Below are 26,266 nucleotides of genomic sequence, written 5' to 3' on the forward strand. Positions count from 1 at the left end.
AGGGTGATATGTGTCCGCATTGCGTTCACTGAGGACAGACAGGGATCTTTTACTGTGAAATTAGTTGTTATTCTGGCGTTGGAATAACTCGGACAGACATCTTCGTGATGGGTATCCAATGTCGCCAAATGAGGAGGGAGTACCGTTGTATATTTCTCCATTTTGTGATTCTGATATTGCTTTGGAACAGGACCTCTGCTCAGATCCGTTATTCCATTCAAGAGGAGTTAAAAGTCGGCACGATAGTTGGGAATATAGCTAAAGATATGGGGTTCGACAGAGGAACACTGGCTGATCGGAATCTCCGCATTGTTTCGGGAACAAAACAGGATCTTTTTCAGGTAAATCAGCGAGACGGCGCTTTGTTTGTGAATCAGAGAATAGACAGAGAGGAGCTGTGCGGTAAAAGCACTTCGTGTCTTGTTAATCTGAAAGCTGTAATAGAAAACCCTCTAGAAATGCATCACGTTACAGTAGAGATAGTGGATGTAAATGACCACTCTCCCAGCTTCCCGAAAGCAGAGAGCCGTCTTGAAATATCCGAATCCGCCATGCCAGGCGCGCGCTTCCAGTTGGAGGGTGCACAGGACCCCGATGTTGGCATAAATGCCCTGCGTTTTTATAAATTGAGTCAAAATGAATATTTCCAGTTAGAAACTGAAGATTTAAGTGACGATATGAAAGTACCAGTTTTGGTGCTTCATAAATCGCTGGACAGAGAGCGTCATTCGGTGCATGATTTTTTTGTCACTGCTGCTGATGGTGGAAAACCACAGCGATCAGGTGAACTTAATGTCACAGTCATTGTTTTAGACATCAATGACAATGCACCCGTCTTTAATAAGCAAAAGTACACAGTTAATGTAAAGGAAAATATTCCAGTCGGCACTGTTTTAATTGCGGTGAATGCTACGGATCGTGATGAAGGTTTAAACGGAGAAATTGTGTACACATTCGGTAAACAGCTCTGGAGTAAGGCCTCTGACCTTTTTGATTTGGATCGGAAAACAGGAGAAATTAAAGTAAAGGGTGAGATAGATTTTGAGGAGAAGCAAATTTATGAAATTAATGTACAAGCTTCCGATGAAGGGCAGGTTCCGCTCTCTACGCACTGCAACGTGTTTGTGAAAGTCGAGGACGTGAATGACAACAAACCAGAGATCGATGTCACCTCTTTGTCCAGTCGGGTTCCAGAGGACGTCCCTCCCGGTACTGTGGTAGCGCTGATGGGTGTGACTGACTTGGACTCAGGTGTTAACGGACAGGTAGTTTGTACGTTACCTGAAGACCTGCCGTTTGATCTGAAACCCTCCTCTGAGGGGAACTTTTATTCGTTAGTGACTAAGAGCTCCTTAGACAGAGAGGCAGTTCCTCAGTATGATATTACCATCACAGCGAAAGATCTCGGAACCCCCGCATTATCTAGTGTGAAAACAATCAGAGTGGAGATTTCAGATATTAATGATAACAGCCCGGTGTTCTCTCAAGATCCATATACCTTGTACTTACTGGAAAATAACGCGCCTGGCGCGTCCATATTGACAGTTAGCGCCTCTGAAGCAGATGAAGGAGAAAACGCGCTGGTTTCCTATTCATTTGGGCACGTGAGCGCAGGCCCGAGTTACAGTGTGACATCCTTCTTAAATATCAATCCTGAAAATGGGAATATTTACGCGCTGAAAAGCTTTGACTTTGAAACTCTTAAAACCTTTCAATTCCAAGTGGTAGCTAAAGACTCAGGAAGACCGTCACTAAGCAGCAACGTTACAGTGAATGTTTATATTCTGGATCAGAACGATAACGCTCCAGTGATCTTGTCACCGATGAGCGCTAACGGTTCCGCTGAAGGCGTGGAGGAGATTCCCCGCAATGTGAACGCAGGCCATTCGGTGACTAAAGTGAGGGCCTATGACGCTGATATAGGATACAACGCCTGGCTCTCATTCTCGCTGCAGCACGTTCCCGACCCCAGTCTCTTTGGTTTGGAGCGATATACAGGAGAGATCAGGACGCTTCGCTCGTTCACGGAAACAGACGAGGCTGAGCATAAACTGGTTATACTGGTAAAAGACAATGGGAACGTTTCACTGTCAGCAACAGCAACTGTGATTATCACCGCCGTGGAGCCCAAAGAGGCATTTGCTGCTTCTGATATTAAAAGCACAGTAAAAACCGAAGAAGAGAACAACTTAACTTTTTATCTGATAATCACACTGGGGTCAGTTTCAGCGCTCTTTCTCCTGAGTATTATCGGTTTGATAGTGATGCAGTGCTCCAAAGCTCCAGACTATTCGTCCAAATATTGCCGGGACTCCAATTACGCGGACACGAGCGGAAACGGGACACTGTGTCACAGCATCCAGTACAGATCCGGAGACAAACGGTACATGTTAGTTGGACCCAGAATGAGTATCGGTTCTGCTATTGTCCCCGGCAGTAATGGGAATACTCTAGTCGTTCCAGATCACAGGAGGAGAATCTCAGGAGAGGTAAGGATTCATGTGTGATTTAAAGAATATAATAGCGAATCTAGAAGCATTATAAACATTTCTAGCAGTAGTGAAAGAAAAAGATAATGTGGAAATTGTTGAAGGACATTTCAAACTTACCTTTAAGTTATTATCTACGTTTGAATCACATGTTCCAGCCACTCTTGCATATGCATATGTCTTTGGTTCATGGACGTACTGGCATTAAATTCCGTATGGCAAGTTAAAGGTAAGACTGTGTGATTGATATGTCGTATTTTTAAATTTTTGTTAGGGATCAATGTTGATGATCAAATTAGCCGTTTTCCCAACCATTAAAAACAGTAAATCAAAGTAAAGCCCTGTTTGGAGTAGCCTATATTCCTGTTTCCTTGTAGGTACAAGCCACGGTGTCCTACCATACGAGTAAACCACCTGTCAGAAAGAAATATTCTGCATGCTTATCGGTTGTCTTTGTTATGAAAAATTCATTAAGGTTAGTGTTGTGTGGCTGGCATTGTCGCGGCTGTTTTCACAAAATGGAGTTGCCAAAGTAGCATGATTCTTTTTAATATTTCAGCATATTGTGTTTTAAATAAGGAAACGTTAACGTGAAAACAATTAAACACTTACTCCAAGTCACACGGGGGCGGTGTTGTCATAGTAATTTATCCAAGCGCAGGAGCCATGAACAGCGATATGCCTTTGTAAACTGATGTCATAAACGTAGAGAGAATCGAGTGAGGACAGCGAGAGAGGGTGCGAGAATTCACACAGGAAGAATAGCAGTATGATAACCAAAGGGTAATAAATTCCTGCATTGCGTTTACTGAGAACAAACAGGGATCTTTTACTGTGAATTTATTTCATATTTCTGCGCTGGAATAAGTCTGACTTCCTCGTGATGGGTACGCAATGTCGTCAAATTCGGTGGGAGTACAGTTGTTCATGTCTCCATTTTGCGATTCTGATGTTGCTTTGGAACAGGACCTCTGCTCAGATCCGTTATTCCATTCAGGAGGAATTAAAAGTCGGGACGATAGTTGGGAATTTAGCTAAAGATATGGGGTTTGACAGAGGAACACTGGCTGATCGGAATCTCCGCATTGTGTCGGGAACAAAGCAGGATCTTTTTCAGGTAAATCAGAGAGACGGCGCTTTGTTTGTGAATCAGAGAATAGACAGAGAGGAGCTATGTGGCAAAAGCACTCCGTGTCTTGTTAATCTGAAAGCTGTAATAGAGAATCCTCTAGAAATGCATCGCATTACAGTGGAAATAGTAGATGTTAATGACCACGCTCCCAGCTTTCCAGATCCAGCATATCGTTTGGAAATACCGGAATTCACGATGACAGGGGCTCGTTTCCAGATGGAGGGGGCTCATGATCCTGACACAGGATTGAACGATTTGCGTCACTATAAACTGAGCCAAAACGACTATTTTCGATTGGATGTTAAAGAATTAAATGGAGACAGTAAAATTCCATTTTTAAATTTGCTAAAACCGTTGGATAGAGAGGTTACTGCACAGTTAAGCTTGCTCCTAACCGCCATAGACGGTGGCAGTCCGCAGAAATCTGGTACACTGAATATCTCTGTGATTATTTTGGATGCGAATGACAATGCGCCCGTGTGTGGTAAGCAAATATATACAGTGAGTATGAAGGAAAATGTTCCAGTTGGTACGTTTGTAATGCGTGTTGATGCCGTAGATTTGGATGAGGGAATAAATGGTGAAATAGAATACTCATTTCGTAGTAAAGCCAGGAGTAAGGCCTCAGAAATGTTTGAATTGGACAGTGAAACAGGAGAGATTAAAGTAAAGGGAGCGATTGATTTTGAAGAGGAAAAGTCTCATAAGATAGACATTTACGTTTCTGATAAAGGGGCTTTGCCACTGACAACTCAGTGTAATGTTTTAGTCAAAGTGGAGGACGTGAACGACAACAAGCCAGAAATTGATGTCACCTCTTTTTCGAGTCAGATCTCGGAGGACTCGCCTCTTGGCACAGTGGTAGCGCTGATAGGTGTGACCGACTTAGACTCAGGTGTAAACGGACAGGTAGTTTGTACATTACCTGAAGACGTACCGTTTGATCTGAAACATTCCCCTGAGGAGAACTTTTATTCCTTAGTGACTAAGAGCCCCTTAGACAGAGAGGCTGTGCCTCAGTATGACATAACCATCACAGCGAAAGATCTCGGAATCCCCTCATTATCTAGTGTGAAAACAATCAGAGTGGAGATTTCAGATATTAACGATAACAACCCGGTATTCTCTCAAGATCCATATACCTTGTACTTACTGGAAAATAACGCGCCTGGCGCATCCATATTGACAGTCAGCGCCTCTGATGCAGATGAAGGAGAAAACGCGCTGGTTTCATATTCATTTGGGCACATGAGCGCAGGCTCGGGTCACAGTGTTGCATCCTTCTTAAATATCAATCCTGAAAATGGGAATATTTACGCGCTGAAAACCTTTGACTTTGAAACTGTGAAAACCTTTCAATTCCAAGTGGTAGCTAAAGACTCAGGAAGACTGTCACTAAGCAGCAACGTTACAGTGAATGTCTTCATTCTGGATCAGAACGATAACGCTCCAGTGATCTTGTCACCGATCAGCGCTAACGGTTCCGCTGAAGGCGTGGAGGAGATTCCCCGCAATGTGAACGCAGGCCATTCGGTGACTAAAGTGAGGGCCTATGACGCTGATATAGGATACAACGCCTGGCTCTCGTTCTCACTGCAGCACGTTCCAGACCCCAGTCTCTTTGGTTTGGAGCGATATACAGGAGAAATCAGGACGCTTCGTTCATTCACGGAATCAGACGAGGCTGAGCATAAACTGGTCATATTGGTGAAAGACAATGGGAACGTTTCACTGTCAGCTACAGCAACTGTGATTATCACCGCCGTGGAGCCCAAAGAGGCATTTGCAGCTTCTGACATAAAAAACACGGTAAAAACCGAGGAGGAGAACAATGTAACTTTTTATCTGATAATCACACTGGGGTCAGTTTCGGCGCTCTTTCTCTTGAGTATTATCGGTTTGATAGTGATGCAGTGCTCCAAACCTCCAGACTATTCGTCCAAATATTGCCGGGACTCCAATTACGCGGACACGAGCGGGAACGGGACACTGTGTCACAGCATCCAGTACAGATCCGGAGACAAACGGTACATGTTAGTTGGACCCAGAATGAGTATCGGTTCTGCTATTGTCCCCGGCAGTAATGGGAATACTCTGGTCGTTCCAGATCACAGGAGGAGAATCTCAGGAGAGGTAAGGAGTTGTGTTTGATTTTCAAAGTGAAATTGCGGCTCAATAAGCACAGCAATAGATTGTTGAGAGTAGCATTAAAAATAATATCTTTATAGCTGTTGAGGGATAGTTGTAAGAAAGCTTTTACGTCATCAGGTTCTCTGGAGTGATATTTTCCAATTACGCTTTAATGAAAATGTGTGGTGATTCATAGACCTATTGGTTTTAAATTACATTCTATATGTTAAAAGCAATTGTATGTGATTGCATGGTCGTTCAGTTTTCTTTTTTGGCAACGATATATTTCATCGTTTTTTTGTGGCAACGCACAAGAATGAGTATTGAGTATGAACTATTAATAAACAATATACTGTAGAGTTTTTGTATACTTCGTTCCTGCAGCTATTCATTGAAGCAACTCAGACTAATTTACTTTCCAAACGGCAAATAATGAATCAATACCCTATTTGGAATAAAATCATGTTACGTCATGGGTCAAGTCACGGTCTAGTCAAAAGAATACACAGCCTGCCAGAGCTGAAGATTCTACATCCTTTTCCTTATTCTTTGTCATGAAAAATTCATGCGGGTTAGTGGTATGTTGTTAACTTTTCACTGTTGTTGTTTTTTTTTTCTTTTTTTAAAAACGGAGTTATAAAAGCAATGTAATCCTTCTTGTTATCTCACTATTTTATTTTAAATTTAAGGGAAAGTTAACTTCAAAAATTGAAACGCTTTATCCGAAGCACAAGGGGGCGGTGTTGTAAAAGTAATTACTTGCCAGCGCAGGTGCCGTGAATAGCGATATGTCTTTGTAAGCCTGTATCATAAACGTATAAAGAATCGCGTGAGGACGGACTGAGAAAGCACGTGAATTCACGCAGGAGGAAGAGCAGTATGATAACCGAAGGCTAATAAATGACTGCATTGCGTTTACTGAGGACAGACTGTGATCTTTTACTGTGAATTTATTTCATGTTTCTGGCATTGGAATTGCTCGAACAGACATCTTCGTGATGGGTACGCAATGTCGGCAAATGAGGTGGGATTACCATGGTACGTTTCTCCATTTTGCGATTCTGATATTGCTTTGGAACAGGACCACTGCTCAGATCCGTTATTCCATTCAAGAGGAGTTAAAAATTGGCACGATAGTTGGAAATTTAGCTAAAGATATGGGGTTTGACAGAGGAACATTGGCTGATCGGAATCTCCGCATTGTGTCGGGAACAAAGCAAGATCTGTTTCAGGTAAATCAGAGAGATGGCGCTTTGTTTGTGAATCAGAGAATAGACAGAGAGGAGCTGTGCGATAAAAGCACTCCGTGTCTGTTGAATTTGAAAGCTGTCATAGAAAATCCTTTAGAAATGCATCATGTTACAGTGGAGATATTAGATGTAAATGACCACTCTCCCAGTTTTTCTGATCCAACATATCGTTTACAAGTACCGGAATCGACGTTGACGGGGGCTCGTTTTCAGCTGGAGGGAGCTCATGACCCTGACACAGGTTTGAACGATTTGCGTCTGTACAAACTGAGCCAGAACGAATATTTTCGAGTGGATGTTGAAGAATTGAACGGAGACAGTAAAATTCCTTTTTTAATTTTGCTAAAACAATTGGATAGAGAGGTTACTCCCCAGTTCAGCATGATCCTAACTGCAATAGACGGTGGCAGTCCGCAGAAATCTGGAACACTGAATATTTCTGTGATTGTTTTGGATGCAAATGACAATGCACCCGTGTGTGGTCAGCAAATATATACAGTGAGTGTAAAGGAAAACGTTCCAGTTGGCACGTATTTATTGCGTGTTGATGCCGTAGATTTGGATGAGGGAGTCAATGGTGAAGTAGAATACTCATTTCTAAGCAATCCCAGAAGCAAGGCGTCTGAGATGTTTGAACTGAACAGTGAAACAGGAGAGATTAAAGTTAAAGGAGCCATTGATTTTGAAGAGAAAAGGACTCATAAGATAGAGGTTAACGTTTCAGATAAAGGTGCTTTACCACTGACAACTCAATGTAATGTTTTAGTCAAAGTGGAGGATGTGAACGACAACAAACCAGAGATTGATGTCACATCTCTGTCCAGCCAGATTTCTGAGGACGCACCTCCTGGTACTGTGGTTGCGCTGATAGGTGTGACTGACTTGGACTCCAGTGTAAACGGACAGGTAGTTTGTACTTTATCTGAAGACCTGCCGTTTAGTCTGAAACCTGCTTCTCAGGGGAACTTTTATTCGTTAGTGTCTAAGAGCCCCTTAGACAGAGAGGCAGTCCTTCGATATGATATAACCATCACAGCGAAAGATCTCGGAACCCCCTCATTATCTAGTGTGAAAACAATCAGAGTGGAGATTTCAGATATTAACGATAACAGCCCGGTATTCTCTCAAGATCCATACACCTTGTACTTACCTGAAAATAATGCACCTGGTGCGTCCATATTGACAGTCAGCGCCTCTGATGCAGATGAAGGAGAAAACGCGCTGGTTTCCTATTCATTTGGGCACGTGAGTGCAGGCTCGGGTCACAGTGTGACATCCTTCTTAAATATCAATCCTGAAAATGGGAATATTTACGCGCTGAAAACCTTTGACTTTGAAACTGTGAAAACCTTTCAATTCCAAGTGGTTGCTAAAGACTCAGGAAGACCGTCACTAAGCAGCAACGTCACAGTGAATGTTTATATTCTGGATCAGAACGATAACGCTCCAGTGATCTTGTCTCCGATGAGCGCTAACGGTTCTGCTGAAGGCGTGGAGGAGATTCCCCGCAATGTGAACGCAGGCCATTCGGTGACTAAAGTGAGGGCCTATGACGCTGATATAGGATACAACGCCTGGCTCTCATTCTCGCTGCAGCACGTTCCAGACCCCACTCTCTTTGGTTTGGAGCGATATACAGGAGAGATCAGGACGCTTCGTTCATTCACGGAAACAGACGAGGCTGAGCATAAACTGGTCATCCTGGTAAAAGACAATGGGAACGTTTCACTGTCAGCAACAGCAACTGTGATTATCACCGCCGTGGAGCCCAAAGAGGCGTTTGCTGCTTCTGATATTAAAAACACAATACAAACCGAGGAAGAGAACAACGTAACTTTTTATCTGATAATCACACTGGGGTCAGTTTCAGCGCTCTTTCTCCTGAGTATTATCGGTTTGATAGTGATGCAGTGCTCCAAAGCTCCAGACTATTCGTCCAAATATTGCCGGGACTCCAATTACGCAGACACGAGCGGGAACGGGACACTGTGTCACAGCATCCAGTACAGATCCGGAGACAAACGGTACATGTTAGTTGGACCCAGAATGAGTATCGGTTCTGCTATTGTCCCCGGCAGTAATGGGAATACTCTAGTCGTGTCAGATCACAGGAGGAGAACTTCAGGAGAGGTAAGGAGTTTTGTTTGATTACCAGTGGCCCACCGGCCCTTAGTGTGGAGACGCCCATATTGATTACATCATAGACTTAATGGGTATTATGTACATGTATATTCAAATTCTATCTGAGTGAAATTGGAATAATTAAGTTTTACCCGGGTTCCGTTCTTACCCTTTGCGCCCTCCACCGCGGAATCTTGCATCACTTCTCTCACACGTGTGTATTCATTTCCCATCTTTCTGATATGACATATGTTATGAATCCTGTTTGAGTTTCTGTGGGTTAAGAACGTGGAGTCCATCTCACTAGCTATTTCTTTTTGAAACGTCACTCTATTTGGTAAATGTGAATGTGTGTTTTCAGACTTGCCTTCGTTATATTAGATCTCATGGATCTGATATTGTGTGATTGGTTAGATAAAATAATTACAAAGATGTATTTGGAACCTGTTTCAGTTTATGTCTCGTCGGTTTCCACATGTATTTTCAATATAATGAGTACTTTTTATATGATCACAGACAGGCAATATTTGAACGTTGTTGTTAATTAAACTGTGAACCGAGCGACACAGCGGGGAATATTGTTTCGTATTATTTTCGCACGATTAAAAAGGGGTCCGTGGACATTTTAAGGTATGTATCTGCCTGATTATTCAATGTTTGTTGTTAATAACATAGAGACAGTGAAGGCACAATTTCAAGGCATACATATGTGTTTCATGAACCCTCTGAAACTCCGTCATGCTCATTTCGCACTACATCTTATACTTAAAATTTTTAACGTCTGTAAGTTCAATTTTATATGAAAAAATTTATCATTGGAATCCCGGTCCATTAGAACCCAGCCCATCCACAGAGAAAAATCTATACAATCTAAAATTTCATGCATCACTTGAGCAAGACCAGTGTCCCTTTGTTTACTTAAGAAAACACCATTTTCGCTGTAAGGAACACAAATGCACATATTGCTCCGAGGCGCAGGGTGGCAGTGTCCACAACGAAATTACGAGAACCACAGAAATCATATCTACCACCATGTTCACAGTTGGTTCATTTGGTTGAAGGGAACCGCGTGAGAACAGGGGGGCAGATCTCGCATATCGTAACAGAGGGAACAAATTCATGAACTGAAGGCGAAAATGGTCTTTCACAAATGCTTGTTTCTGAGGCAATGATTATATTTTCCGTGGATTCTATCGACGTTTTACGCTGGAATAATTGAAACATCTTCATCATGGTTATCAAATATCGCCAAATGAGGTGGGATTGCCATGGTACGTTTCTTCATTTTGCGATTCTGATATTGCTTTGGAACAGGACCTCTGCTCAGATCCGTTATTCCATTCAAGAGGAGTTAAAAATTGGCACGATAGTTGGGAATATAGCTAAAGATATGAGCTTTGACAGAAGGACACTGGCTGATCGGAATCTCCGCATTGTTTCGGGAACAAAACAGGACCTTTTTCAGGTAAATCAGAGAGATGGCGCTTTGTTTGTGAATCAGAGAATAGACAGAGAGGAGCTGTGCGGTAAAAGCACTCCGTGTATTGTTAATCTGAAAGCTGTAATAGAAAACCCTCTAGAAATGCATCACGTTACAGTGGAGATATTAGATGTAAATGACCACTCTCCCAGTTTTCCGGATCCGGAGTATCGTTTGGAAGTATCAGAGTCTGCCATGACAGGGGCTCGTTTTCAGCTAGAAGGGGCAAACGACCCAGACATAGGATTACATACTTTACGATTTTACAAACTGAGCCAAAACGATAAATTTGAGTTGGAGGTAGAGGATCTCACCCAGGACAGCAAAACACCGTTTTTAATATTGCGAAAGCCTTTGGATAGAGAACTTACTCCGCAATATAATTTGCTACTGACCGCACTGGACGGCGGCAGCCCGCAGAAATCTGGAACACTGAATATTTCTGTGATTGTTCTGGATATTAATGACAATGCACCAGTGTGTGAACAACAAAAATATACAGTCCTCGTGCAAGAAAATATGGCAGTGGGTACGTTTTTATTACGAGTTAAAGCTGCTGATAGTGATGAGGGACTAAACGGTGAGGTTGAATATTCCTTACGTAGTAAATTTAGGAATACGCCCTCCGAGGTATTTGGTTTGGACAAAGTAACTGGAGAAATGAAAGTTGTAGGAAAAATAGATTTTGAAAAGGAACAGATGTATGAATTAAAGATTCAAGCCTCCGATAAAGGGCAGGTTCCGCTGTCCACGCACTGTAACGTGTTTGTAAAAGTAAAGGACATGAACGACAACAAGCCAGAGATTGACGTCACCTCTCTGTCTAGTCGGATTCCGGAAGACGCGCCTCTTGGTACAGTCGTAGCGCTGATGGGCGTGACCGACTTGGACACCGGTGTGAACGGACAGGTAGTTTGCACATTACCTGGAGACCTGCCGTTTGATCTGAAACCTTCTTCTGAGGGGAACTTTTATTCGTTAGTGACTAAGAGCCCCTTAGACAGAGAGTCAATTCCTCAGTATGATATAACCATCACAGCGAAGGATCTCGGAACCCCCTCATTATCGAGTGTGAAAACAATCAGGGTGGAGATTTCAGATATTAACGATAACAGTCCGGTATTCACTCAAGACCCGTACACCTTGTACTTACTGGAAAATAACGCTCCTGGCGCGTCCATATTGACAGTTAGCGCCTCTGATGCAGATGAAGGAGAAAACGCGCTGGTTTCCTATTCATTTGGGCACGTGAGCGCAGGCTCGGGTCAGAGTGTGACATCCTTCTTAAATATCAATCCTGAAAATGGGAATATTTACGCATTGAAAACCTTTGACTTTGAAACACTTAAAACCTTTCAATTCCAAGTGGTAGCTAAAGACTCAGGAAGACCGTCCCTAAGCAGCAACGTCACAGTGAATGTCTTCATTCTGGATCAGAACGATAACGCTCCAGTGATCTTGTCTCCGATGAGCGCTAACGGTTCCGCTGAAGGCGTGGAGGAGATTCCCCGCAATGTGAACGCAGGCCATTCGGTGACGAAAGTGAGGGCCTATGACGCTGATATAGGATACAACGCCTGGCTCTCGTTCTCACTGCAGCACGTTCCCGACCCCAGTCTCTTTGGCTTAGAGCGCTATACAGGAGAGATCAGGACGCTACGATCATTCATGGAAACAGACGAGGCTGAGCATAAACTGGTCATCCTGGTAAAAGACAATGGGAACGTTTCACTGTCAGCAACAGCAACTGTGATCATCACCGCCGTGGAGCCCAAAGAAGCATTTGCAGCTTCTGATATTAAAAGCACAGTAAAAACCGAAGAAGAGAACAACTTAACTTTTTATCTGATGATCACACTGGGGTCAGTTTCAGCGCTCTTTCTCCTGAGTATTATCGGTTTGATAGTGATGCAGTGCTCCAAACCTCCAGACTATTCGTCCAAATATTGCCGGGACTCCAATTACGCAGACACGAGCGGGAACGGGACACTGTGTCACAGCATCCAGTACAGATCCGGAGACAAACGGTACATGTTAGTTGGACCCAGAATGAGTATCGGTTCTGCTATTGTCCCCGGCAGTAATGGGAATACTCTAGTCGTTCCAGATCACAGGAGGAGAATCTCAGGAGAGGTAAGGAGTTATGTGTGATTTTACGAATGTAAACGTCTAAATGTAAAGAGGCAGAGCCAAGTTTACATTACTTATATGAGAAAAATTGAGAAAAAATCTGCTTTCATTTTTAGTAACTTTATGTATTAACGTGTATATTGTAAAGTAGTTGAATCCATTTTTTCCCTTTTTTCCCACCGTGTACCGTGTGTCATCACCTGATGGTGCATGCGCCTACTGACATTGAATAACTTATTGTATTTTAATATGTGTAATTTCTGATAGCTATTTCATGTGTTTGTTTTAAGTTAGACATGTATTGAATTCTTATTCTTTTGTACTACACACTCAGTGATTATTGAGTAGTGGAAGTAAGATATAAAATACAGTATTTATGTGCGTAGTTGCACATTTTGCGCATCTTTGTTTCATACCGGTGTATATAGTGAGGCAGCGGACGAGCCCGTTTCCCATCAGTAAAACAACAGTGCCCTGTGTGTTCGTTTTGATGACATGTTCAGCCTGGTGTTACCCGGTTGTCCTCTTCAGTGTTGTTTTCGCAAAAGTGAATATACCAAAGCAACGGGGTCCGTCTCATTCTCTCCACATATTAGCAAAGGTGGAAATGTTAGCTTTAGAAAAATTCTGCAAAGCACACGGTGGCAGTGTTGTCACGGTAATTACTGCACGCGCATGCGTCATGAATAGAGCGCTGCCTATTTGAGCTTCAATAATAAAGGCAGAAAAAATCTGGTGATGACGGGCAGAGAAAGAGAAAGCGTGCATTCACGCAGGAGGGAAAGGAATATGATGACCGAAGGGTAATGTGTGACTTCATCGTGTTTTCTGAGGACAGACTGGGATCTTTTACTGTGAAATATTATAAAATTTATGCGCCGGAATAACTCGGACATCTTCGCGATGGATATCGAACGTCGCCAAATAAGGTGGGAGTACCGTTGTACCTTTCTCAGTGTCGTGATTCTAATGTTGGTTTGGAGCAGGACCTCTGCTCAGATCCGTTATTCCATCCAGGAGGAGTTAAAAGAGGGGACGATAGTTGGAAATATAGCTAAAGATATCAGTTTCGACAGAGGGACACTGGCTGCTCGGAATCTTCGCATTGTGTCGGGAACAAAGCAGGATCTTTTTCAGGTAAATCAGCGAGACGGCGCTTTGTTTGTGAATCAGAGAATAGACAGGGAGGAGTTGTGCGGTAAAAGCACTCCATGTCTTTTGAATCTCAAAGCTGTAATCGAAAATCCTCTGGAAATGCATCACATTACAGTGGAGATAGTAGATGTAAATGACCACTCTCCCAGCTTTCCTGATCCAGCATATCGCTTGGAAATACCGGAATTAACGGTGACCGGGGCTCGTTTTCAGCTGGAGGGAGCTCATGACGCTGACACAGGATTGAACGATTTGCGTGTGTATAAACTGAGCCAGAACGAATATTTTCGTTTGGAGGTTGAAGAATCAAATGGAGACAGTAAAATCCCATTTTTAATTTTGCTTAAACCTTTGGATAGAGAGGTCATACCACAGTTAAACATGCTCCTAACTGCAATAGATGGCGGTAGCCCGCCGAAATCTGGTGCTTTAAACATTACGGCAATAGTTTTGGATGCCAATGACAATGCACCCATGTGTGGTCAGCAAAAATACACAGTGAGTGTAAAGGAGAACGTTCCAGTGGGCACTTTTTTATTGCGTGTTGATGCCGTAGATTTAGATGAGGGAGTCAATGGTGAAGTAGAATACTCACTTCGAAGTAAATCCAGGAGTAAGGCCTCTGACATGTTTGAACTGGACAGTGAAACCGGAGAGATTACAGTAAAGGGAGCGATTGATTTTGAAGAGGAAAAGACTCATAAGATAGACGTTTACGTTTCAGATAAAGGGTCTCTGCCACTGACAACTCAGTGTAATGTTTTAGTCAAAGTAGAGGACGTGAACGACAACAAGCCAGAGATTGATGTCACGTCTCTGTCCAGCCAAATTCTAGAGGACTCTCCTCCTGGTACTGTGGTAGCGCTGATGGGCGTGACCGACTTGGACTCAGGTGTAAACGGACAGGTTGTTTGTACTTTACCCGAAGACCTGCCGTTTGATTTGAAACCTTCCTCTGAAGGGAACTTCTACTCGTTAGTGACTAAGAGCCCCTTAGACAGAGAGGCAGTGCCTCAGTATGACATAACCATCACAGCGAAAGATCTCGGAACCCCCTCATTATCGAGTGTGAAAACGATTAGGGTGAAAGTTTCGGATATCAACGATAACAGTCCGGTGTTCACGCAAGATCCATATACCTTGTACTTACTGGAAAATAACTCGCCTGGCGCGTCCATATTGACAGTTAGCGCCTCTGATGCAGATGAAGGAGAAAACGCGCTTGTTTCATATTCATTTGGGCACGTGAGCGCAGGCCCGGGTCACAGTGTGACATCCTTCTTAAATATCAATCCTGAAAATGGGAATATTTACGCATTGAAAACCTTTGACTTTGAAACACTTAAAACCTTTCAATTCCACGTCGTTGGTAAAGATTCAGGAACACCGTCGCTAAGCAGCAACGTCACAGTGAATGTCTTCATTCTGGATCAGAACGATAACGCTCCAGTGATCTTGTCTCCGATGAGCGCTAACGGTTCCGCTGAAGGCGTGGAGGAGATTCCCCGCAATGTGAACGCAGGCCATTCGGTGACTAAAGTGAGGGCCTATGACGCTGATATAGGATACAACGCCTGGCTCTCGTTCTCACTGCAGCAAGTTCCCGACCCCAGTCTCTTTGGTTTGGAGCGATATACAGGAGAGATCAGGACGCTTCGCTCATTCACGGAAACAGACGAGGCTGAGCATAAACTGGTTATACTGGTAAAAGACAATGGGAACGTTTCACTGTCAGCAACAGCAACTGTGATTATCACTGCCGTGGAGCCCAAAGAGGCGTTTGCAGCTTCTGATATTAAAAACACAGTCAAAACTGAGGAAGAGACCAATGTAACCTTTTATCTGATAATCACACTGGGGTCAGTTTCAGCGCTCTTTCTCCTGAGTATTATCGGTTTGATAGTGATGCAGTGCTCCAAACCTCCAGACTATTCGTCCAAATATTGCCGGGACTCCAATTACGCAGACACGAGCGGGAACGGGACACTGTGTCACAGCATCCAGTACAGATCCGGAGACAAACGGTACATGTTAGTTGGACCCAGAATGAGTATCGGTTCTGCTATTGTCCCCGGCAGTAATGGGAATACTCTAGTCGTTCCAGATCACAGGAGGAGAATCTCAGGAGAGGTAAGGTTTGACTGGAAATTTAATTGATTTTCACGGATATATTTTATGTTTTCAAAGTTTCTTTCTTTTTAAATTTATATTTCAGTTTTGACAGCACTTTTTGGAACTGTTTTCCTTAACTATACTCAGAGAAAAGCAAGTATTGCTCTGCATAAAGGATTAAATCATTCTTTTACTACTTCTCACAAATTACATTATATTACTTTCACGCACAGCATGTAATGCAAAGAGTCATGTTTATTAATACAAGGCAGTTGGAATCTTTCCTGTCTTGCCTGAGTGAGTGTGTGTGTGTGTGTGTGTTTGTTTTGTTATTGGGAATTTTACTGCTACTGTTCTGTTCTTTACAAGAGTTAGCTGAAAATTCATCATCACCCCTACCCAAATCATCCATACCGTTTTCCCATTGTTGGAGTTACTTGTCAGGGGCGTACGGGGTCCACGGCAATAGTCACATCATAGGTGTAGCAGCAAATATGGGTCGCGTGGTGTCAGTATTATCAAGGGCTAGAGCCGAGTTTTTTTTCCGAGGTTGGGCGCCGCCATGATAACAACAGAAGAACCGTAGAGGGATGCACGCATCATTCCACAAAGCCGTGCGAGCGTTGCTTTCAGGGGAGGGATGTATGCGGCTACTTTAGTGATCGCTGGTATGATATTCTCCGCATGAAGGTCCGCTTTCTCTGGATTGTTTGCTGTTGGCTCTGATACTGGCGGTGGTCCGTGGCGATGGGAGGCAAAGGGGAAGTGTCGCCGCGAGCTTTTCTTCATCTCGCGGCCCTTTTGTTTGTGTTGAAAAGCTGCTCGAGTGAAATTCGGTATTCTGTTCAAGAGGAGGTAAACCTGGGAACATTTGTCGGAAATATTGCGAAGGATCTGGGAATTCCACCCAGAACACTGGCGACGCGACGGTTCAGAACCGTCTCTACAGGGAAAAAAGACCTTTTCCAGGTAAAAGAAAAAGATGGTTCTTTGTATGTGAACGAACGGATTGACAGAGAAGAGCTATGCGATAAACTCTCTCATTGTTATATCAATCTGAAGGCTGTTATCGAAGATCCACTTGAAATACACCACGTTATTATAGAGATTGTTGATGTAAACGACCATTCGCCTAATTTTACAGATAAACAGAAGCTTTTAGAAATACCAGAATCTACCCTTGCTGGGACGCGGTTTCAGTTACCCGGGGCTTACGATCCTGACGTGGGTTTAAATGCCGTGCGTTTTTACAGACTGAGCCAAAATGAGCACTTTGAATTGAAGATAGAGGATCTTAGTGAAAACAATAAGATCCCCATTCTCGTTCTGTTGAAACCGCTGGACAGAGAGCGTACACCCGTGCACGACCTGGTGCTGACAGCTTTGGACGGCGGCAGCCCACACAGAACCGATGTACTCAATATTAGTGTCATTGTGCTTGACATAAATGATAATGCCCCTGTGTTTGATCAACAGAAGTATTCGGTTAGCCTGCCCGAAAATGTCCCCGTTGGAACATTTGTGATAAAAGTGAATGCCACCGATTTAGATTCTGGTGATAACGGAGCAGTGGAGTACTCCTTCGGAGAGTCGTCCAGAGGCAAAGTATCAGAGTTATTTGAGTTGGAGAGGGAGACGGGGGAAATCAAAGTAGCGGGACGGATTGATTTTGAAGAAAAGCAGTCATATGAAATAAGTGTACAGGCTACGGACAAGGGTCACGTGCCACTGGCGGCCCACTGCAACGTCTTCGTTCGAGTGGAGGATGTTAACGACAATAAGCCAGATATAGAAATCACTTCCCTGTTGGGCCTCATTCCTGAGGACATAGATGTTGGCACTGTTGTGGCGTTAGTTGGAGTCACTGACTTGGATTCGGGCGTGAATGGACAGATCATCTGCTCAATCACGGAAAACGTACCGTTTGAACTAAAACCCACTTCCCAGACAAACTTTTACTCTTTAGTAACTAATGGGCATTTAGACAGGGAAAAGGTGTCTAGTTACATTATAGAAATCACAGCCAGAGATTTAGGCACCCCTGCACTGTCGTCTTCTGAATCCGTTATCGTAGAGGTGTCTGATATGAATGATAACAGTCCGGTATTCTCGCAGGATCCATACATAGTGTACCTTGCCGAGAATAACGCCCCGGGCGCTTCCATATTGTCTGTGACTGCTTACGACTCCGACAGAAACGATAACGCTCTGGTTTCGTACATGTTGGGGAGGGACTTTGCAGACACAAAAATTACACCATTTCTAAACATTAACTCAGAAAATGGAAACGTTTATGCTCTAAAAAGCTTTGACTTCGAAGCCATAAAAACATTCAAATTTCAAGTGATAGCTAAAGACTCAGGAACACCTTCACTAAGCAGCAACGTTACAGTGAATGTCTTCATTCTGGATCAGAACGATAACGCTCCAGTGATCTTGTCACCGATCAGCGCTAACGGTTCCGCTGAAGGCGTGGAGGAGATTCCCCGCAATGTGAACGCAGGCCATTCGGTGACTAAAGTGAGGGCCTATGACGCTGATATAGGATACAACGCCTGGCTCTCGTTCTCACTGCAGCACGTTCCAGACCCCAGTCTCTTTGGTTTGGAGCGATATACAGGAGAGATCAGGACGCTTCGATCGTTCACGGAAACAGACGAGGCTGAGCATAAACTGGTTATACTGGTAAAAGACAATGGGAACGTTTCACTGTCAGCAACAGCAACTGTGATTATCACCGCCGTGGAGCCCAAGGAGGCGTTTGCAGCTTCTGATATTAAAAACACGGTAAAAACCGAGGAAGAGAACAACGTAACTTTTTATCTGATAATCACACTGGGGTCAGTTTCAGCGCTCTTTCTCCTGAGTATTATCGGTTTGATAGTGATGCAGTGCTCCAAACCTCCAGACCATTCGTCCAAATATTGCCGGGACTCCAATTACGCAGACACGAGCGGGAACGGGACACTGTGTCACAGCATCCAGTACAGATCCGGAGACAAACGGTACATGTTAGTTGGACCCAGAATGAGTATCGGTTCTGCTATTGTCCCCGGCAGTAATGGGAATACTCTAGTCGTCCCAGAACACAGAAGGAGAATCTCAGGAGAGGTAAGGATTTATATGTGATTTTGCGAGCGTAAAAGTGAAAACGTAGAGGTATAAAAATAAATTTATTACACCAGTAAAACGTTTCCATACTTTAGTATTTTCAGTACATTTTGTCGTAATTCTAAGGTCATGAGCTGCACTTAATGCTTTTCCAGCCACGTCGCTGTCGCATCATCTGTGGATTGGAACACCTACTAGCATCAAGTCACGCAGTTTATGATGCAATGTATGTGATCGCTCGTTTGTGTTTTTTGTTAGGGAATTAGTTTGATTTTGTTTTGTATGGGAAAATACATCGATAACTGTTTGGTATTAGAAATCTAAAAGTCATATTTACTGTATGTGTTTAGTGGCACGTTTTGTTTATCCATTATTCGTACAGATATATTTACTTATGTGATGCATGTCAAACTCCGTTTGTAGCGGTGAAGTCATTTTGTTTTGTATGGAATCTGAACCTGCCAGCTCATTCTCACAAGTCAAGTTCTTTTACCATTACGCTTTACTACCTGTTAGAATGGAAGATTGTACATCATTCTTGTTTTTCATGGTAAATAGATATTCACGCTGATTAGTGTCATACCGTCACCTACGTCACTGTCGCTTGTACAAATGCGGCTTACTAAATACGTGTGGTCAGTGTATTTGCCTCAGAATATTAATTCATGAACTAGACAACGTTAGTCTGAAAAAATGAGACTCTTTTTCAATGCACACGGGGGCGGTGTTGACAAAGTAATTCCTAGTCGCGCAGGCGTCATGAACAGCCTGCTGCTAAAATAAACGTAGACAGATTCGCGTGAGGACGGACAGGGAGAGCATGTGAATTCACGCAGGAGGACGAGAAGTATGATGGTGAAAGAGTAATTGTTATTTTCTTCTGATGACAGACTGGTGGGCTTTTGTTGTGAATTTATTTAATATCTCTGTATTCGAACAGGAGCGACATGTTCATCATGGGGGCCGAAATTCGACAAATGAGGACAAAGTACCGTTGTTCATGTCTCCATTTTGCGATTCTAATGTTGCTTTGGAACAGGACCTCTGCTCAGATCCGTTATTCCATTCTGGAGGAGTTAAAAGTCGGGACGATAGTTGGGAATATAGCTAAAGATATGGGGTTTGACAGAGGAACACTGGCTGATCGGAATCTCCGCATTGTGTCGGGAACAAAGCAGGATCTTTTTCAGGTAAATCAGAGAGACGGCGCTTTGTTTGTGAATCAGAGAATAGACAGAGAGGAGCTGTGCGGTAAAAGCACTCCGTGTTTTGTTAATCTGAAAGCTGTAATAGAAAACCCTTTAGAAATGCATCACGTTACAGTAGAGATATTAGATGTAAACGACCACTCTCCCAGTTTTCGCGATCAAGCATATCGCTTGGAAATACCGGAATTAACGATGACCGGGGCTCGTTTTCAGCTGGAGGGAGCTCATGATCCGGACACAGGTTTGAATGCAGTACGTGTTTATAAACTGAGCCAGAACGAATATTTTCGTTTGGATGTTGAAGATTTAAGCAGAGACGGTAAAATTCCGTTTTTAATATTGCAAAAATCTTTGGATAGAGAAGTTGCTCCCAAATTCAGCATACTTCTAACTGCCATAGACGGTGGCAGCCCACCGAAATCTGGTTCACTAAACATTACGGTCATTGTTTTGGATGCAAATGACAATGCGCCCGTGTGTGGTCAGCAAAAATATACAGTGAGTATAAAGGAAAACGTTCCAGAGGGCACATTTGTATTGCGTGTTGACGCCATTGATTTGGATGAAGGAGTCAATGGTGAACTGGAATACTCCTTTCGTAGTCAATTTAAGAGCAAGGCCCCTGATTTGTTTGAACTAAACAGTGAAACAGGGGAGATCAAAGTGAAAGGAGTGGTTGATTTTGAAGACAACGATTTATATGAGCTTAATATTCAAGTTTCTGACAAAGGTCCGCTTCCTCTGATGACGCACTGTAACGTATTTGTGAAAGTGGAAGACGTGAACGACAACAAGCCAGAGATTGATGTCACGTCTCTGTCCAGCCGAATTCCAGAGGACTCTCCTCCTGGTACTGTGGTAGCGCTGATGGGCGTGACCGACTTGGACTCAGGTGTAAACGGACAGGTAGTTTGTACTTTATCTGAAGGCCTGCCGTTTGATCTGAAACCTTCCTCTCAGGGGAACTTTTATTCGTTAGTGACTAAGAGCCCCTTAGACAGAGAGGCAGTTTCTCTGTATGAAATTACCATCACAGCGAAAGATCTCGGAACCCCCTCATTATCTAATGTGAAAACAATCAGAGTGGAGATTTCAGACATTAATGATAACAGTCCGATGTTCAGTCAAGACCCGTACACCTTATACTTGCTGGAAAATAACGCTCCTGGCGCGTCCATATTCACGGTCAGCGCCTCTGATGCAGATGAAGGAGAAAACGCGCTGGTTTCCTATTCATTTGGGCACGTGAGCGCAGGCTCGGGTCACAGTGTTGCATCCTTCTTAAATATCAATCCTGAAAATGGGAATATTTACGCGCTGAAAAGCTTTGATTTTGAAAGTCAGAAAACCTTTCAATTCCAAGTGGTAGCTAAAGACTCAGGAAGACCGTCACTAAGCAGCAACGTTACAGTGAATGTTTACATTCTGGATCAGAACGATAACGCTCCAGTGATCTTGTCTCCGATGAGCGCTAACGGTTCCGCTGAAGGCGTGGAGGAGATTCCCCGCAATGTGAACGCAGGCCATTCGGTGACGAAAGTGAGGGCCTATGACGCTGATATAGGATACAACGCCTGGCTCTCATTCTCGCTGCAGCACGTTCCGGACCCCAGTCTGTTTGGTTTGGAGCGATATACAGGAGAGATCAGGATGCTTCGTTCATTCACGGAAACAGACGAGGCTGAGCATAAACTGGTCACACTGGTAAAAGACAATGGCAACGTTTCCCTGTCAGCAACAGCAACTGTGACTATCATCGCCGTGGAGCCCAAGGAGGCATTTGCAGCTTCTGACATAAAAAACACAGTAAAACCCGAAGAAGAGAACAACGTAACTTTTTATCTGATAATCACACTGGCGTCAGTTTCAGCGCTCTTTCTCCTGAGTATTATCGGTTTGATAGTGATGCAGTGCTCCAAAGCTCCAGACTATTCGTCCAAATATTGCCGGGACTCCAATTACGCAGACACGAGCGGGAACGGGACACTGTGTCACAGCATCCAGTACAGATCCGGAGACAAACGGTACATGTTAGTTGGACCCAGAATGAGTATCGGTTCTGCTATTGTCCCCGGCAGTAATGGGAATACTCTAGTCGTTCCAGATCACAGAAGGAGAATCTCAGGAGAGGTAAGGATTTATGTGTAGTTTTACTAATGTAAAAGCGAAAATGTAAAGACACAGAGTCATGTTTACAGCGATTTTATAAAAAAATATATTAAAAAATAAACAGCTGCTTTCAATTTAGTACGTTGCTACATTAACTCTTCTGTCGTAGGGTAGTGGAATTAATTTTTTTCCCATCTCGTCCTTATGCTACCACCTGATGATGCGTGCGTGTAGGGCTATCGGTATCGAATGACTTACGGTACTTTAACATGTGTATTATCTGATAGCTATTTCATGTATTCTTGTTTAAGTTTCACATGCATTGCTTCATATTCTTTTCTAATACATACTCAGTGATTAATGAGTAATGGAATTAAGATACAACATACAGTATTGATATGCGTAATGGCACATTTTGCGCATCTTTGTTTCATGCATATATATTTTAGTGAAGCGGTTTGTGAGCCCGTTTCCCAGCAGTAAAAGAACAGTGCCCTGTGTGTTCCTTTTAACAGCATGTTCTTTCAGGCTAGTGCTACCCGGTTGTCCTTTTCACTGTTGTTTTCGCAAAAGCGATACATCAGAGCAGCGTGATCCGTCTCATTCTCTCCACATTTTAGTAAAGGTGGAAATGTTAGCTTGAAGAAACAAAAATCTCTCCAAATCACACGGTGGCGGTGTTGTCAAGGTAATTGCTGCAAGCGCATGCGTCATGAATAGAGCGCTGCCCTTTTTAGTTTCAGTATTAAACGCAGAAAGAATCTCGTGGGGACAGTCGGAAAGAGAAAGAGCGTGCATTCAAGCAGGAGGGAAAGGAATATGATGACCGAAGGGTAATGAGTAATTGCATTGTGTTTTCTAACCAATTCTGGGATCTGTAAATACATTTAATATCTCTGCGCTGGAATAGCTCAGACATCTTCGTGATGGATGTCGAATGTCGCCAAATAAGGTGGGAGTACCGTTGTACGTTTCTCCATTTTGTGATTCTGATATTGCTTTGGAACAGGACCTCTGCTCAGATCCGTTATTCCATTCAGGAGGAGTTAAAAGTCGGGACGATAGTTGGGAATATAGCTAAAGATATGAGTTTCGACAGAGGGACACTGGCTGCTCGGAATCTCCGCATTGTGTCGGGAACAAAGCAAGATCTGTTTCAGGTAAATCAGAGAGACGGCGCTTTGTTTGTGAATCAGAGAATAGACAGAGAGGAGCTGTGCGGTAAAAGCACTCCGTGTCTTGTGAATCTCAAAGCTGTAATCGAAAATCCTTTCGAAATGCATCACATTACAGTGGAGATAGTAGATGTAAATGACCACTCTCCCAGCTTTCCTGATCCAGCATATCGCTTGGAAATACCAGAATCCACAATGAATGGGGCTCGTTTTCAGCTGGAAGGAGCTCATGACGCTGACACAGGATTGAACGATTTGCGTCTTTATAAACTGAGCCAGAACGAATATTTTCGGTTGGAGGTTGAAGAATCAAATGGAGAAAGTAAAATCCCATTTTTAATTTTGCTTAAACCTTTGGATAGAGAGGTCACACCACAATTAAGCATGCTCCTAACTGCAGTAGATGGCGGTAGCCCGCCGAAATCTGGTGCTTTAAAACATTACGGCAATAGTTTTTGGATGCCAATGACAATGCACCCATGTGTGGTCAGCAAAAATACACAGTGAGTGTAAAGGAGAACGTTGCAGTGGGCACTTTTTTATTGCGCGTTGATGCCGTAGATTTAGATGAGGGAGTCAATGGTGAAGTAGAATACTCACTTCGAAGTAAATCCAGGAGTAAGGCCTCTGACACGTTTGACCTGGGCAGTGAAACCGGAGAGATTAAAGTAAAGGGAGCGATTGATTTTGAAGAGGAAAAGACTCATAAGATAGAAGTTTACGTTTCAGATAAAGGGGCTTTACCATTGACAACTCAGTGTAATGTTTTAGTCAAAGTGGAGGACGTGAACGACAACAAACCAGAGATTGATCTCACGTTTCTGTCCAGCCAGATTCCGGAGGCCTCACCTCTTGGCACAGTGGTAGCGCTGATGAGTGTGACTGACCTAGACTCAGGTGTTAATGGACAGGTAGTTTGTATGTTACCGGAAGACCTGCCGTTTGATCTGAAGCCTTCCTCTGAAGGGAACTTCTATTCATTAGTGACTAAGAGCCCCTTAGACAGAGAGGCAGTTCCTCAGTATGACGTAACCATCACAGCGAAAGATCTCGGAACCCCCTCATTATCTAGTGTGAAAACAATCAGAGTGGAGATTTCAGATATTAATGATAACAGCCCGGTGTTCAGTCAAGACCCATACACCTTGTACTTACTGGAAAATAACGCGCCCGGTGCGTCCATATTGACAGTTAGCGCCTCTGATGCAGATGAAGGAGAAAACGCGCTGGTTTCCTATTCATTTGGGCATGTGAGCGCAGGCCCGGGTCACAGTGTGACATCCTTCTTAAATATCAATCCTGAAAATGGGAATATTTACGCACTCAAAAGCTTTGATTTTGAAAGTCAGAAAACCTTTCAATTCCAAGTGGTTGCTAAAGACTCAGGAACACCTTCACTAAGCAGCAACGTCACAGTGAATGTCTTCATTCTGGATCAGAACGATAACGCTCCAGTGATCTTGTCTCCGATCAGCGCTAACGGTTCCGCTGAAGGCGTGGAGGAGATTCCCCGCAATGTGAACGCAGGCCATTCGGTGACTAAAGTGAGGGCCTATGATGCTGATATAGGATACAACGCCTGGCTCTCGTTCTCACTTCAACACGTTCCCGACCCCAGTCTGTTTGGTTTGGAGCGATATACAGGAGAGATCAGGACGCTACGATCATTCACGGAAACAGACGAGGCTGAGCATAAACTGGTTATACTGGTAAAAGACAATGGTAATGTTTCCCTGTCAGCAACAGCAACTGTGATTATCACCGCTATGGAGCCCAAAGAGGCGTTCGCTGCTTCTGATATTAAAAACACCGTAAAAACCGAGGAAGAGAACGATGTAACTTTTTATCTGATAATCACACTGGGGTCAGTTTCAGCGCTCTTTCTCCTGAGTATTATCGGTTTGATAGCGATGCAGTGCTCCAAAGCTCCAGACTATTCGTCCAAATATTGCCGGGACTCCAATTACGCAGACACGAGCGGGAACGGGACACTGTGTCACAGCATCCAGTACAGATCCGGAGACAAACGGTACATGTTAGTTGGACCCAGAATGAGTATCGGTTCTGCTATTGTCCCTGGCAGTACTGGGAATACTCTAGTCGTTCCAGATCACAGGAGGAGAATCTCAGCAGAGGTAAGGATTTTAGTGTGATTTTACATGTTTAAACGTACAAATGTAGAGGCATAGAAATACGTTTTTACAGTAGTGAAACCAAACAGTTCCTTTCATTTTCATTACGTTCCTGTATTTGTTATTACCCCATGGGGTATTTGATTGGAATTGTTTCCACACCACGTACGTATGCTATCTCCTGTTGATTCGACCGCCTGCTGGTATTGAATGATTCATTTTATTTTAAGTTGTGTATTATCTGATTTCTATTTCATTCATTTTTGTTTGTTTTCGGTTTTGCATTCATTGCGTATCATTATCTTGTAATACATACTCTGTGATGATTGGTCAATGATAGTTAAAAAAAAATAAACACCCTATTTCTGTGCTTCGTGGCACAATTTCCTAATATCCAAATTTATTCATCCAAATATATTTATTGAAGCGATTTTGGATAAGCCCGTTGGCCAACAGTAAAAGAACAGAGAGATCTCTTGATTTCGATTCCACTAGATTTTGTTTTGGTTTTGAGGCATGTTCAGAAAGGTTA

General features: G+C 43.4%; 8 protein-coding genes across 8 annotated transcripts in view; all 8 read left to right on the forward strand.

Moving 5' to 3' along the window:
• Positions 1–2,507, forward strand: LOC118774428 (protocadherin alpha-8-like). The gene has a single exon (XM_036523775.1). The coding sequence runs from the start codon at positions 108–110 to the stop codon at positions 2,505–2,507; it is 2,400 nt and encodes a 799-aa protein (XP_036379668.1). The 5' UTR covers positions 1–107.
• A 697-nt stretch (positions 2,508–3,204) lies between these two features.
• On the forward strand, positions 3,205–5,772 carry LOC118774429 (protocadherin alpha-3-like). Its single transcript, XM_036523776.1, has one exon. The coding sequence runs from the start codon at positions 3,373–3,375 to the stop codon at positions 5,770–5,772; it is 2,400 nt and encodes a 799-aa protein (XP_036379669.1). The 5' UTR covers positions 3,205–3,372.
• Positions 5,773–6,770: 998 nt separating this feature from the next.
• Positions 6,771–9,161, forward strand: LOC118774430 (protocadherin alpha-7-like). The gene has a single exon (XM_036523777.1). The coding sequence runs from the start codon at positions 6,771–6,773 to the stop codon at positions 9,147–9,149; it is 2,379 nt and encodes a 792-aa protein (XP_036379670.1). The 3' UTR covers positions 9,150–9,161.
• Positions 9,162–10,374: 1,213 nt separating this feature from the next.
• Positions 10,375–12,753, forward strand: LOC118774431 (protocadherin alpha-8-like). The gene has a single exon (XM_036523778.1). It carries the CDS (start codon positions 10,375–10,377, stop codon positions 12,751–12,753), a length of 2,379 nt encoding a protein of 792 aa, XP_036379671.1.
• A 711-nt stretch (positions 12,754–13,464) lies between these two features.
• LOC118774924 (protocadherin alpha-C2-like) overlaps positions 13,465–26,266 on the forward strand; it is a 150,740-nt gene continuing 137,938 nt past the window's right edge. Inside the window, exon 1 of the mRNA XM_036524529.1 lies at positions 13,465–16,017. Coding sequence (XP_036380422.1) covers positions 13,606–16,017 — 2,412 coding nt within the window. The 5' untranslated portion in view covers positions 13,465–13,605. The remainder of the gene's footprint in view (positions 16,018–26,266) is intronic.
• Positions 16,593–19,128, forward strand: LOC118774961 (protocadherin alpha-8-like). Its single transcript, XM_036524600.1, has one exon. It carries the CDS (start codon positions 16,747–16,749, stop codon positions 19,126–19,128), a length of 2,382 nt encoding a protein of 793 aa, XP_036380493.1. The 5' UTR covers positions 16,593–16,746.
• Positions 19,901–22,466, forward strand: LOC118774003 (protocadherin alpha-10-like). The gene has a single exon (XM_036523085.1). It carries the CDS (start codon positions 20,058–20,060, stop codon positions 22,464–22,466), a length of 2,409 nt encoding a protein of 802 aa, XP_036378978.1. The 5' UTR covers positions 19,901–20,057.
• LOC118774928 (protocadherin alpha-7-like) lies at positions 23,311–25,755 on the forward strand. Its single transcript, XM_036524546.1, is given in 2 exon segments — positions 23,311–24,037; positions 24,040–25,755. Coding segments are annotated over 2 exon segments (2,400 nt in total). The 5' UTR covers positions 23,311–23,353.

The sequence above is a fragment of the Megalops cyprinoides genome, chromosome 3 (assembly GCF_013368585.1).
Source record: "Megalops cyprinoides isolate fMegCyp1 chromosome 3, fMegCyp1.pri, whole genome shotgun sequence".
In the NCBI taxonomy this organism is placed as follows: domain Eukaryota; kingdom Metazoa; phylum Chordata; class Actinopteri; order Elopiformes; family Megalopidae; genus Megalops; species Megalops cyprinoides.